The sequence below is a fragment of the Myodes glareolus genome, chromosome 19 (genome assembly GCF_982192425.1).
Source record: "Myodes glareolus chromosome 19, mMyoGla1.1, whole genome shotgun sequence".
Classification (NCBI taxonomy): Eukaryota; Metazoa; Chordata; class Mammalia; order Rodentia; family Cricetidae; genus Myodes; species Myodes glareolus.
The window spans coordinates 41,719,237-41,733,886 of record NC_142044.1 but is presented as its reverse complement, the minus strand read 5'-3'; the positions used below and the strand labels follow the sequence as shown (position 1 = coordinate 41,733,886).

Sequence of the window (14,650 nt, the reverse complement as noted above, 5' to 3'; positions counted from 1 at the left end):
TAGCAATGTAAATAATTTTATGCTGGGGGTGGGTCACCATACCATGAGGAACTATATTAAAAGGTTGCAGCATTAGGAAGGTTGAGAGCCACTGGTCTAGCTGGTCAGCCTGGACATCATCCTCAGTTTCTCCCATTTACATCTACCATCCATCTTTCAGAAGATTCTGGTAGCTCTCTCTAGACTGATTTCTTCCCAGTACCACCAACCACACAATCACCCTCTCCCACCGCACAGCCACCCTCCCCTACCGCATAGCCACCCTCCCCTACTGCACAACCACCCTCCCCCACCACACAGTCACCCTCCCCCACCACACAGTCACCCTCCCCCACCACACAGCCACCCCTCCCCACTGGTCTTCTTTCCTAGGAGCCACACTCAACCAATTAGAACATAAGTCAAGCAACGAACAACTGAGGTTTTATTTTTGAGATAGGGTCTTGCTATGTATCCCAGGCTATCCTTGAACTCAAAATCCTCTTGCCTCTGGAATGTTGTGATTACAGGTATGTGCCACTTCACCCAGCTAAGCCACGAACAATTGGAAAATGAAGTTGGTAATGCCATTGACAACGACTTCAAAAACATCAGATCTAGCTCTGTGGACGGACGGTTAGGTGGGTAAAGCTCTCGTTGTACAAATGTGAGGATCTGAGTTCGAATCCCCAGAACCCATTTAAAGCAGTACGCAACAGTCCAGGGAACCCCAGTGAGCCTCTGGCAAGAAAAGACAGAGACAGGAGAATCCCTTGAGCTTGCTGGCCTGGTGCAGGCCTCTGCGAACAACAAAGACGTGGTATCTCAAACAGGTAGGAGGCAAGGACTGAGACCCCAGGTTGTCCTCTGACCTCCACAACTGCTCCTTGGCATGCGCATACCTAGTACACACACGCAAATGAATGCATACACATCCAGTGCACACAACACACACAAAGACTTTAGAATACCCGAAAACCAGGAACTAACCTGTCCTCGGATGTGTAAGATTGTTAGGCTGAAAACAACACAACACTACTTAGAAAAATAAACAGGGCTCTAGCCTAGTGATTTGAAGACACATGGTGAACCCCCCCCCCCTCCAGAGCTATCCCTGCCAAATTCCAGCAGGCTAAGTTTGTGGGTTATAAATAAATGGAAAGAGAAAAACAAAAACAAAACAAAAAGCCAGGCGGTGGTGGCGCACGCCTTTAGCCCCAGCACTCAGGAGGCACAGAGAGGGGGATCTCTGTCAGCTGAGGCAGTTTGGTCAACAGAGATAGTTCCAGGACAGCCAGGGCAACATAGAAAACCCTGTTGTCTCAGAAAACCAAAATAATAATATAATAATAATAATAATAATAATACATAAATAACAGATAGACGATAAAGATAAATGATAGATTAGATAGAAAGATAGATAGATAGATACATAGATAAATAGATAGATGGAAAGGGGTCTCGGCAGGCAAATGCTCTCAATGAAGAGAAGTGAGTTTCTTAGCCTGCCTGGTCTCAGAGCTCACCCTCAGCTACATGGGGGACAGCATGGGACTGGCCTATGGCAGAAAGCCAGCATGGAACAGAGCAAGAGCCCAGACAGGGCCTCCGTATGCCACTAGTCAATTTCCAGTCAGAACTTTGTGTCGCCGATAATTGAAGGAGAGTTTTCAGTGGTGTTGAACATCTGATTATCCCCAGAGTGTGTGTGTGTGTGTGTGTGTGTGTGTGTGTGTGAGCATGAGCACGCGCATGTGTGTGCGTGTGTGTGCGTGTCTGTATGTTTGTGTGTGCATGTGCGCACGTGCGCGCATGTGTGGACACTGACTCTGCATACAAGGACTGATTGAGAAGGAGCAGAAACAGCTGTAAAGCCCGGAAGAGAGAGGATCCAGAAGAAAACAGAGCCACACCGTTGCCAGGGGGCAGCAAACATTTCTCAGCTAAGATGTAAGCATGAAACAGTTACAAAAATTGAAAGTTCCTGTTCATCAAAGACTGGTCAGGCTGGGGAGAGAGTATGGGAGTAAATGCACTGGCTGATCTTGCTGAAGACCTGAGTTCAGTTCCCAGCACCCACACTGTGGCTCATAATCATCTAGAACTCTAGTTCTAGGGAATGAGTCACCCTCTTTTGGCCTCCACAGGCATTGCATACAGGTACACATATAGTCAAACCCTCATACACATGAAATAAGTAAAAAAAGTTTAATAAGACTAATATATATATATATAAAACACATATATAACATATATATAACACGTATATAACACATGTGTGTGTGTTATATAATTTCTTGTGAGATGGTTTTTCTGTGTAGCGCTGACTGGTCTGAAGCACACTCTATACACAAGGCTGGCCTTGAATTCAGAGATCCTCCTGCTACCTACCTGACCCAGTGAATAGAGGGGCTGGAGAGATGGCTCAGTGGTTAAGAGCATTGGTTGCTCTTCCAGAGGACCCAGGTTCAATCCCCCGCACCCACATGGTGGCTCACAACCATCTCTAACTCTGGTCCTAAGATATCTGACACCTTCCTCTGGTCTCCAAGCTGACAAAACACCCATACACATAAAGTAAAAATAAAACAAACAGATACTCAGTTATGGCACCAATAAACCATAAAACCAGGCAGCACGGCATGACAGATAAACCATCAGGGTGTAGCGGTGGCATGCCCACATGGGTGCTGACCAACAGTGTCCTCTTGGACTTCGGACCTGCTCGACAAGAGGGGAGTTGGGCCTGGTCCTGGAAATCTGACCAACTACTCAGTGCTAGTGAAAGCAAGGAGGAGTATTTGGAAGGGTTTGAATGGAGGGAAGGGAAGCGAGAGATGAGATGATGTAATCTCAAAAAAAAAAACCATTAAAAGGAAAAAGAAAAAAGAAAAGAAAGAGATGGTTAGGCAGCTGGGTGTAGAGTGTGTGTCTGGAGTCTTCGCAAACGAAAGGCTAAGATGGAGAGTCTGATGGGAATTCAAGGCCAGCCTGAGTTACACAGTGAGACACTGCAAAAATTATCCGTACAAAGAAAAAGAAAAGACAAACAGACAAGCTAAGTCTGGGGAAAGGCGGTCATTGAGTGTGTACATCTGACAAAGGACTCATAGTCTGATTATACAAAGAATTTCTATACGCTGGGCACGTTGGCATTTTCCTGTAATTTTAGCACTTGGGAGAAAGAGGCAGGCAGAGGTCTGTGAGTCTGAGTCCAGCCAGGGCTACATCATGAGACCCTGTCTCAAAATAAAATGTCAACAATGAGTACAGCCCAATAAAAATGGCAAAAACAGTTGAGCGCATGCTCGTGAGAGACCACACACATTATGTCCGGCGAGCCCATCAAAGCCACGGTCATCCAGGGCATACAAAACATTCCATAACCAAAAGAGGACAAAGCGGAAGACAGCTGACGGCAAGGAGCTGAGCAGCAGGGATGCCTGCCCGTCACGGTGGGGCACGAGGGTCAAAAGCTTCAGAAACGTCTTCGGAGATCTTTACAAAACTGACCATATGCCAGTCTCTGACCCAAAGATATCACTCCCCGCCGTCCAACAGAAAGGAAATCACAGATCCACAAAGGACTTCCGCAAGTTCTCAGTGGCTTTCTTCCTGGCAGCCAAGAACTAACAGCTGTTGGCTGGAAAGGACCATCCTGGTGACATGGGGCTACAGCGGCAGACTGTGGGCATGGCCACAGCCGAGTCACTAGGCTCTAAGACAGAATGAAGCATTCACACGCATGACACATGATAGGCACATAATGATATAACAACAGTAATAACAGAACTGGGCATCCTAGGGGCTATGTCTACAACCCCAGTCTACCCAGCTCCAGTTATTAAACCAACATGTTTCCCTGGCAGTGGTGGTGCAAGAACCCACGGACCATACATGCGCCATGGCACATGTATGCATCCACACAAATAAATACATATTAAAAAAAGAAGAAAGAAAAGGTCACCAGGACTGTGGTGGCGCACACCTTTAATCCCAGCACTGAGGAGGCAGAGGCCGGCAGATCTCAGTGAGTTTGAGGCCAATCTGGTCTACAAAGAGAGTTCCAGGACAGCCAGGACTACACAGAGAAACCTTGTCTCAAAAACAAAACAAAAAACAAAACCAAACAAAAACAACAGAAAATGTCAAGTACCCAAGAGGAAAAGGCTAATTTTAAAGACTGGTCCTAAAGGTCTAATGATAGATAACAGGGACCCCTGAAGAAACAATGCAAAAATAAAGCAAAATAACTCCAAAAATGTAGCTCAAGGCAACTGCTTGAAATCAAAACAAAACAAAACAAAAAACAACAACAAAAAAACCTTGACGGTCTGGAGATGGTTCAAAAGTTAAGAGCACTGGCTGCTCTTCCAGAACACAGCAGCTCACAGCTGTCTGTAACTCCAGTTCCAGGGGACCCAACACCCTCACACAGACATAAACACATGCAAAACACCAACGCACATAAAAATAAAACCAAATAAGTCATCAAAAATAAATAAACTTGTAATGATATATTTAATAAGCATGAAGCTGGAGAGATGGCTCAGCACTTGTTCCCTAAACACGAGGACTTGAGTTCAAATCCCCGTGTGTGTCTGTAACCCCAGCACTGGGACAGGGGCTGGACAGAGGCAGGCTCCACGAGCATACTGTCCAGCCAAGCTGGCCAAAACTGAGCTTCTGGCTCGGAGAGACATCCTGCCTCTAGGTGATAGGACGGCCATAGATGGAGGAAGACACTGCCATCGCTCTGGTCTTAGTGCTTGTGGGCATGCCTCATACATATAGCACAAAACAAGTGACATCAGAGAAGGTGAGGAGGAAGAGGAGGAAGAAGAAGGGGGCTCGAGAGATGGCTTGGCAGATAAGAGCACTAACGGCTCCAGTAGAGGACCTGAGTTTGGTTCCCAGCATCCACAGGGAGGCTCTTAACTGTCTATAACTACAGGCCCAGAGGATGCCCTCTTCTGGCCTCCACAGGTACTGCACACACATGGTGTGCAGATATACATGCAGGCAAAGCACTCAGATGCATAAAATAAAATAAAAATAGCTTTTGAAGAATTAAATCTCAAGCCTGGGTAGATGGCTCAGTTGGTAAGGTGCCTGCTGCTTAATTATGAGGGCCTGAGCTTGGATACCCAGCACTCACATGAAAAGCTGGGCATGCTGATGCTCCTGTAATCCTACTACTGGGGGATGCAGGCAGGTGGGTGGATCCCTGGTGCTCACTAGCTAAACTGGTGCTCCAGGTGAGAGACTGTGCATCAGAAACTAAGGTGGAGGGAGACAGAAGTTACTGATGTTGACTTTTGGTCTTTCCACACATGAGCATGCCTGGGCATTTGCATGCACGCGCGCGCACACACACACACACACACACACACACACACAGAACAGTGCACGTGCAGCCAGCAATGGCTGTTCCAAGGCTGCTGTGTGTGATGTGGGATGCTTCATTCTCCACACTCCCAAGAAGAGGGACCCTTGATGGGGGCTGACGGAGACAGGGGTGTGATGGAGAAGCTGCTGGAACACTATGGCTGAACTGGAAGCTCCAGGCATTTTATCCTGAGATCGATGTGTATATGCATACAGATACATATATGTACATGCATGCAGATATGAATGTGTGACTCTCTGTGTGCATATGTATAGCACAGGCCACTGAGAAAGGCCAGAATTAATGAGTTTTGGAGCATTCATTGCTCCCAGTGCCCAGATTATGATCTCAAAATACCACCTGCCACAAAACTTAATAATAACATCAGAATCAAAAAAACATCAGGGCTGTGTGGAGAAACGGCCAAGTCCACATCTAAAGGAAGGAAGGAAGGGATGAGGACAGAGCACAGGATCCTCTCTACAGGACACAGATGCTGGAGATCCAGGCTTCCCTAGCTAAAGACCTTCCACAGAGACAACTATTGCTCAGGACCAAAATAGCCACAAGAGGCTGAAACCGCTAACACTGCTGGTAGCAGAAGAGATAGCAAAAATTGGTGCAGGTGAAAACATCAAGTTAGGGCTGGAGTGGTTAGTGCTTGCTGCTCTTGTTAGTGTTTGGCGAGTTTTGTGCCCAGCACCCACATGGGGTGGCTCCCAAGCCCCTCTAACTCCAGCTCCGAGGGACCTGATGTTGTTTTCTGACCTCCAAAGATACCTGCATACATGTGGCATACACACAGAAATGCAAGTAAAAATAAATCCTTTTAAAAAAATCAAATTATAACTGGAGAGATGGATCACCCCTTTAGAGCACACACTGCTCCTGCAGAGGGCTAGAGCTCAGTTCCCAGCACCCACACTGTGCAGCGCTCATGTGCTTGCAACACCAACATCAGGGAATCTGATGCCCTCTTCTGGCCTCCATGGGCAATTTCACTCATGTGCATATACCCTCACTCAGACACACACTCATGCACATTAATAGCAATTGGGTTACCTTTAAGAGGAAGACCGTGGAGAGTCAGTACTCATTGTCCTGAGATCTGACAGAGAGGAGGGAGGGTGTTCTGCCTTCTGCAATGTGAAGCATGTGGTAGGTAGTCACGGAGATAGAAATCATAACTCTATAAACATTGCAGTGGTTTGAATAGGAATGGCCCCCATAGACTCCTATGTTTGAATGCTTGGACCATAGGGAGTGGCACTATTAGGAGGTGTGGTCTTGTTGGAGGAAGTGTGTCACTGTGGAGGGCAGGCTTTGAGGTCTCTAATGTTCAAGCTACACCCAGTGTGGGACACATAGTTCACTTCCTGTTGCCTGTGGATCAAGATATAGAAATCTCAGTTCCTTCTCCAGCACCATGTCTGCTTACATGCCACCATGAAGACAATGGGTTAAACCTGTCTACGGGGCACAGAAGTCCCAATTAAATGTCTTCCTTTATAAGAGCTGCTATGGTCATGGTGTCTCTTCACAGTAACAGAAACCCTAACTAAGACAGACATGCTTCCTCAGCCAACTGGCCATGCTGGGGAACCCCATTCATAAGTGGGTCTACAGAGCAGGGTGCTCCCCACCAGAAGGACCCAGATCAAGTCTGGGGTGAAAGACCCAAGGCCAGAAAAATCTGCCAGACTGAGCCAGGAACAAGGCAAAGACTCCCAGGAGTTAGGAGGTCAGACCAAGGGGCCCAGGTGCTCAACAGCCAACAGAAAGAAAGGGTGCAAATGCAGGGAATTCAGTTTTTAAAAAGACCTGAAGAAAGGAAAGCCAGGACTACACAGAGAGACCCTGTCTTTACAAAGAAAAACCTCACATTCTAGGTCTTGGGATTGGATTTGGGGGACAAACTGAAAAAGTGCCAGCTTATATGTTCACTGCTGTGGGGTCAGGGAGGGAAGGCTGTGGCTCTGATGCATAGGAGGGGACCTTCCAGTGCCCGGGTGTGGGGGCAGACTGAGTTCTAGACCTGAACGCTAAGGATGACACTGGGCTGCATCATCTTATCATAGTGACATTTGCTGCATTTATCTTTAATTTTGCTATCTGAAAAGTTTTGAAAGAGATTTAAGGCAGAGCCTGTCTCTTCTTTACTCAAAGAGCCAGGGATAGCGCCACTTCTGGAGAGCAATGGCCCCCATGGCCCTGCTACTGGCTCATCTCATCTTCTGCTGGCTCCTTGCTGCTGTAGCCTGTGTTCCTGTCCCTGGGGGAACTTCCACAGCTCCTCCACGGCTTCCCCAACACCCCTTTCTTGGCATGGCTTTGCAATCCCCCCAGACGCTCCCTGCCTGTACTCCTTTCCTCCACTGCAAGGTTTGAGTTTACTGTGGAGCACATGCGGTCCCTGGCTGTCCTTTTGGTCTTGCCTCGCTGTGGGAGGGCGAGATTTCTGTCTGCATCCCAGCCACCTCCAACAAACAGTGCCCAGGATCCGTAGGGAATGGAGGGCCAAAGGGACAGCCTGTGATGCTGTTCTGCTTGGTGTGGTTCTGGCTGGGGGCCCTACCCAGTTGTCACAGCCAAGATGTTGGTGCCTGGAGAGGCAGCTCTCCTTACAGAGTGGGTCTGGGTGACACTTGTCCCTGCCCAGCCCAGGTGAACCACAGGGACACACAGAGTCAAGTTCTATAACCAAGGACAAGTCTAAGCATGTGCTGGGGATTTAGTGCTGTGCCACCAAGTGTCTGTGAAGTTCTGGTGCCATAGTACCGTAGGCATTTTCCATTGGGAAAACTGGTCTCTGTGTCAAACAGAGCCCCAAAGGGTACCTTGACATCCAGGCCCCCACAAGTTAGAAACCAGGAACTGTCAGTTGAAATCTGCTCTGAGTCTTCCAAGGCCTCTTCACCATCAGGGCATGCCCACCTTTCTACTCTGCCCGGCTTCCAAACTCTGGTCTGCTTCTGCCTGCCCCTGTGCCCTCTGGGAAGCTCTCCATTTCTCCTCCAATAGCACGCTCACTCCCTTCCCACGGTTCAGCCTCCTTCCACATCGGGGAAACCATGCCTAGAGCCCACAGGACCTGGAGCTACAGAGCAAAGAAGACCCCTTCCTTTGCTGGTCCTGTAGCCGAGAGGAGCAGGCATAGACAAATTAAGTTCTCATTAGCCTATAGACCAGCTCAAGAACCCAGGGTTCACCCTGCCAGGAAAATGGTTTCTTAAGACAAGGTCTCACACTATGTAGCTGGGTATGACTTTGAATTTCTGGTCCTTCTGCCTCTGCTTCATAAATGCTGCGATTCTTGGTCTACATCACCATGCCCGTTTTATGGCATGCTGGGATCAAACCCGGGGTTTCACTTGTGCTAGGCAAGCACTCTACTCTAACTGAGCTATAACCCCAGCCCTAGTAAACAACTTCAATTTATTGATTTATTCTACCCCCACTAGAGAGCACTACCAGGAACTGTGATTATCTCCATTTTTTTTTTAAGGTAGGTAAATTGAGGTCCAGAGTCCAAGGGTACCAAAACCAGTAAGTGGTGGAGCCGGGCTCGGAGCCTGAACTAGCTTCCTGCATTCACTCTCATGTACTAGGAGCAAACAGAAGCATCTGTTGGCATCAGGAAGAAAGGGTGGACGGAACCTGCTGGGGGAAGGGACACCTGTCCCAGACTGCAGAACAAAGGGCTGGCAGTTCCAGGCCATGAAAGCAGTAGGATGGCAGCCCATGACCGCATCTGCAGAGGGCCAGCTGCAGGGGGTAGCAGGGCTGGGACTCGGGAGTGGACGGCGCTGCTGGGTGTGTCAGGCCTGAGGTCTTTGCCAAGGCACTTGTATTCACTCGTGAAGACAATGGAGCAGCATGTTCAGATCCCCACGGCTGTGACAGGGAGCTGGAAGGAGGAGCTGTGGTGGTGAAGGGCTATGTCCTGAGCCTGGTGTTGAAGGCCTTTCTCTTCTCAGCTCCTCCACTCATTCTGGAACTGGGGGCAGTGACGCCTAAACCCTGAGACTCAGCTCCTCAATAAAATGGGACAGAAAAGGCGGTGGCAGCTGATTTGCTGAGGCTCGACCAGGCCAACTTGTCTTCATATTGTCAAGGGCCAGTGGAGTCTAAGATCAACCTTAGACGGAGGTCTGAGAGGGGGCCAGTGCTTGCTTACTCTCTCTAGTATAGGCATGTGTGGGATTGTATGTGTCTATATGTGGAGGACACATGTGCATGTGTGTGTGCATGTAAGTGAAAGAAAGCTAGAGAGGGGCAGGCAGTCACTTCCTCCATGGCTTGCTACCTTAGTTTTTTCAAGAAAGGGTTTCTCACTTATTTACAGCTCACTGACTCACAGACTGTCTGTCTGGTCAGCGAGTCCCAGGATCCTCGGGTCTTCGTCCCCGCGCTGAGATTACAGGTGTGCCACCATGCTTGGACTTTTACAAGGTGCTAGGACCTGACCTAAAGCCCTCGGGTTCGCACAGCAGGCACTTCACCACTCACACCGATCTCCTCAGCCTCTGGGCCTCATTCTTGAGCTGACACCCACCTGCTCGAGCGATGCTGGCCCTGGGGCCTGATACTCACCACCACCTCCAGGTCCGAGTTCAAGTGCCGCTGGGTGTCCGACATCTGAACCAAGATCTCACCTGGAGGCAAGAGGGGCTGTCTTTAGTGTGGAGAGCCTGCTCCATCTGCCTTCCTCCTGCCAGAAGCCAGTCAGGACACTTCTGGTTGGACTGGGGACCAAAGTCCAAGGATTTCACACATGGATCTGACTCAAGACTTGGTAACTCTGATCTACAGAGAGGGTAGGGAAGAAGTGGGGTGCGAGCATGAGAGACGGGGCTCCCAGCACTGGCCAAAGGCCTGTGTTGAGGTGGGGGCTTCTAGGAAGGCACATGTGCAGAAAGCAAGCCCTAATGAACCCCAGAGCACGGGCCACATACGCCCTAGACCTGAGGAGACAAAAGAGCACAGGTAAGCCAGGCCACCACACCTTTAATCCCAGTGCTCGGGAGGCAGAGGCAGGCAGATCTCTAAATTCAAGACCAGCCTGGTCTACAAAGCGAGTTCCAGAACAGCCAGGGCTGCTCTGTCTGTTCAAATCTGTCTCAAAAAAATCAAAACAAACAAATAAATCCATAGGTAAAGAGCTGGGCTGCAACGGTAGGCAGAGGCTGGGGGTGGAGCTGAAGAGGACAGAACCTCACCCAGAATCTGTGATGTGGAGCTCTGCAGGGCCTGCTCCCCAATCTTCTGGATGGCGCTGAAATACACCTCAGCTGCCTCGGACAGCGCTGCAGGAGAGGTGAAAGGTCAGGCCAGTGCTCAGTCTGTTCTCCCGACTGTGCGGAGGGGACACTGAGATGTGGCGGGATGGGGAAAGGTGCCCTTGGGTAAGGTGCGGAGCTTGATACTGTCAGAGAAGAAAGAGGACCCTGCCCTGTCTGTGGCTGAGGAGGACCGTCCCTGTGTGTCCCGTGGGAGGACTGCAGGCACCTGTGTTCTCACGAAGGTGTGGGTAGGTGTACTTCAAAGCTAAGGGCAGGGAACCTAGTGAGGAGTGGGCTGTATGGAAAGTGTCTAGGAGTGTGTGGGACATGGATGGGTTGTGGGACCTAGGGCTGAGGGTGAGCCCGGCACTTAGGAAGGAGTACTAAGCTGTGGGATGCGGGCCCCAGTGACGGCAGGGGCTGAGCGCCAGGGCCAACACTCACCGTGGAAGGCACGGAGGTAGTTGTTGCCCAGGTACACCAGGTTCTCCAGTGCGGGGTTAAACTGCTCCATGATGCTCTGGACCCGAGGGCAAAGGATGCAGGCCATGGTGGTGGAAAGAATAGATGGACAGAAGCACTTAGCCCTGTGAAGCCCACCTTGACCTCTGAGGTCACCAGATCCTGGTTCCCTCCTACAGAGCCTCAGAGGCATCTTTGGGGAGCCAGACCCAAGCCAGGAGCCTCTGGCAGAGAGCTTCTCACACACCTGCCCCTGAGAGGCTTGCTCCCTCCTGACATGAAGAACCTCAGAGTTGTCTTGGTCTCACTGGCTGAATGAAGCCCAGCAATCTGCTGCCGCCTCACTGGGCACACAGTGTAGCCTGTCCTGTGCCCAGGCCTCACCAGAATGGATTCCTGGGGCTGCTGATATCACCCTGCAAATCGCCTTTTGCAAAAAGACCCCTGGGGTCCACAGTGTGGCTGGGTCACCAGCCTGGGCTGTGGCCAGCTGGAGAACACTCGACAGTGAAGGCAATCCTGACACTTCCAATTTAGGTCCTGACTCCAATCCCAGCAGCACCTCCTCTTCCCTTGCTGACCTTAAACAAGCTGTTTAACCTCTGTAGGCTCAGTTTCTCATCTATCCAATAGGCTGGCTACTTGCTGCCTTCCAGGTGAGGGTGTGCAATGCATGCATGGGAAAGGGTGCTGAATATAATTCCCAAGGACTCCCCTCCACTCCCACATCTACAGTTTAGCCCAGCCTGGACGCTCCCTCTGTCCTGGAACCAACCTGGTCGCTACATGCTGGTCATGGCCCATGAGCTCACCTTGTAGATGGCCATAGTGGACCTGTAGAACTGGTCCATTTCAGGGGCCATGGAAGGTGGCGCTGGAACTGAGGAGGCTGGTGGTTCTCGCAAGGCTGGGAGTGCAGGGTTAGGTCTCCACAGTGCTCTGCTTCACAGGCAGCAGGCCGCGAGGAAGCTGTGGAGCGGGGCCTGCAGATGGAGTCCTGTCTGGAAGGGGGTGGCTGCTTAATTATTCACCAGCCAGGGGGGTGTCAATGCGATCTGGGGCGTAACCAGACCCTGTGGGGAAGGCATCCTATGACGCAGGCAGGCTCCTGTGACCGGCCCTTCAATTATTTACCGTCTGGGCGTGTACTGGTGGGCATGCGTGGACGAGCCACTTTCCCAGGTCACCTCCTACTCAAGGCCCTGTGCCTGGGAGACCCCAGTCCTTCCTCGGTTCTTCTATAGCCCTGCCCACCCTATAGGTCTGGAACATGAACCTTCCTCCTGGAGCAAGCAGAGGCATCCTGGACATAAACCCACGTGGAGGACTTTCTGCTCTGATAGGCCTCATCTCTGCTCGGGACCTGACGCCTTGAGGGGGACCCTGACCACTTAGCACCCCTGCCCCCAGTGCTGGGGATGGAACCATGGCCTCATATATGCCGGGCAAGTACTTCATCACCGAGTTCCCTCCTCAGCCCTAATTCCCCGCCTCCTAATGTCAGAACAAGGATGACACGAACCCGAGTCCCACAGAGCTGGGGCAGAATGTGGCCCTCTGCTCTCACTATCCAGCATGTGGGCAGACCTTCTGTCCTTGCCAAGTCTCAACTGAGGTTCCCATGAGCTTCCCTGGGCTGATGGGTGGGGCACTAACTGCCTACTCCATTGTCAGTTATATCAGGGCCAGAGAAGAGGGTGTCCCGGTAGTGTCTGAGGAAGCGGGGTTGGGACACAGTACACCACTACAGCACACACTACACAGGTGAACTTGCTTCTAAACTCATTTATTTCACAGTTTAAGTGGCCTTGAACCCCTCCCCACTCTCCTTCCAGAGAAGAGTGTGCACACAGAATTGACCTTTGGGAGCTGGCAGGGCTCTTAAGGTGGGGTGGTTGCAGGGGTGGGGTGGCTGGCAGGTGTAGAGGGGCAAAGTCAAATGGGGCTAGATTTCAATAGCCTGGATTTCACCTGATGATGGGGTGGAACCCCATTTCTCTAGTCCCTGACTTCAGGAAGAGGGAAGAAGGGGTGGGCTGCCGTGGTCAGGGAACCTGGGAGAACTCTTCGGGCACACTAGGCACCTTAGTGTTGATCTCACTGATATGTGGGGCAGTTGATGGAGCCAGCTGTCCTTCACAGTTTGGTAAAAGGGCTGAGGGGGACTCTGGGTTTTCAGCCTAGAATGGCAAAGTGCAGGTGGGTCAGGAGAGGTGCCTTGTGGGGAACTGTTTGCGCTCTGAGCCCCAGTCCTCAGGTGGACACAGAGCTGCCTGGCCCAGCTTGGTCCTCAGTGTGCTAGGTGACCTGGCCCACCCCTGCCAGCAAGACTCGGGGGCTCAGGGCGACAGCAACAGCTGGACAAGCTTCTGGAACTCCTCCCGATGCTCATAGATGTAGACCTCCGTCTCCCAGAGGGCGTTGACCAGCACTGCATCACTGACCTCATCCAACATGATATCTGTTCCTAGCTGGGGGTTCAACCTGTTGGGAGAAAGGAGAGGGTCACCCAGGATGCCCAGCCTGCGTGGGGACAAGAACTTGGGCTGGGGAGGGCCTGGGGAACAGATCACTGCCCTAAAGCTGGGGGAGACCACATCAAGGACTGGCAGTTATGTGTGCCAATGAGTCTCATCACGTGATGGTGGGCAAGGACCTCTGTTGGCGAGATGGGGGTGGGTGGGGCTTGCCAGGCCTGGGTGGAGTCAGGCCAGACCCGAAGCTTACCTGAAGTACTGGATGCCAACCATCTCGCACCAGGCCCGGGCCCGGTCCACGGCCCGACCATCTGGATCTGTACACTGAGGAAAGCAGTCCCCATAAGCTCAGGTCACTGCACCCTGCTACCCACCCTCCGAGATCCCTGGGTTTTAGTCATTCATTAGCAGAGTGATCTGAACGGGTTCACTTCTCTGGGCCTCTGCGACCGGCCTAATTGTGCAGAATCCGTTCAGGATCTCTGAGTGAAGGCGGTGACAAAGGGCCTCCCACCCCCCTCCCTGTGCATCTGGTCTTCCACACAGCTGCATTCAGACAGAGAGCTACAGTCAAAGAACATTTGAAACCCCGGTGGGACCTGGTCAGCCTGGAGACTGAGTCTGGGCTGTCCCCCAAAGCTGGCTGACAGGGACGGACATAGCAGTGTGTGGGGGCATTGGCCAGAGCTGGACCCTGAGGGAGAAGGTCTGGAGAAGGGTATCGACTCACACAGTCCACCACCATCTTGCCCAGTTCCTTGGCTCCAAAAACAGTCTTGGCCAGTTCCCAGGGGTTGCTGGGGCGGAAGACATCTACACAGGTTACAGGCACTTGAGGGGACCTTCCTGTCCCCAGAGAGACGACTATGGAGAGCTTCTTCACCTTGTTGCCCTGGCCCTGTGGTGAGGAGGACAAAGGTAGTCAGGAAGCTTCCACAGGTCAGAGAGAGGCCAAGGCTGGGTACAAGGCTGTGAGAGGCAGAGACAAGGCAGTGAACAGGAGTAGGCCTGCGGGCCATGTGGTGGGGAGTGGGTGCTGAAGCTGACTAGAGGCGGCCTTG

At 51.3% G+C, this 14,650-nt stretch overlaps 2 protein-coding genes across 8 annotated transcripts in view; both read right to left on the bottom strand.

The window, feature by feature from the left end:
* Positions 1-12,159, bottom strand: part of Baiap2l2 (BAR/IMD domain containing adaptor protein 2 like 2) — a 29,242-nt gene extending 17,083 nt beyond the window's left edge. The window contains exons 1-4 of one of the 4 annotated variants that reach the window (XM_087898984.1): positions 11,925-12,159; positions 11,095-11,170; positions 10,588-10,674; positions 9,962-10,023 (exon numbers count right to left, since the gene is read on the bottom strand). In XM_087898984.1, the coding sequence (XP_087755110.1) occupies positions 9,962-10,023; positions 10,588-10,674; positions 11,095-11,170; positions 11,925-11,975 (276 nt within the window). In that variant the 5' untranslated portion in view covers positions 11,976-12,159. The remainder of the gene's footprint in view (positions 1-9,961; positions 10,024-10,587; positions 10,675-11,094; positions 11,171-11,924) is intronic. The other 3 variants (XM_087898982.1, XM_087898983.1, XM_087898981.1) reach the window with 3 other exon arrangements.
* Positions 12,160-12,882: 723 nt separating this feature from the next.
* The window catches only part of Pla2g6 (phospholipase A2 group VI), a 45,649-nt gene continuing 43,881 nt past the window's right edge, over positions 12,883-14,650 (bottom strand). For 3 of the 4 annotated variants that reach the window (XM_048454791.3, XM_048454790.3, XM_087898980.1), the window contains 3 exons: positions 14,320-14,487; positions 13,840-13,913; positions 12,883-13,596 (listed from right to left, as the gene is read on the bottom strand). In XM_048454791.3, the coding sequence (XP_048310748.1) occupies positions 13,452-13,596; positions 13,840-13,913; positions 14,320-14,487 (387 nt within the window). In that variant the 3' untranslated portion in view covers positions 12,883-13,451. The remainder of the gene's footprint in view (positions 13,597-13,839; positions 13,914-14,319; positions 14,488-14,650) is intronic. The other variant, XM_087898979.1, reaches the window with a different exon arrangement.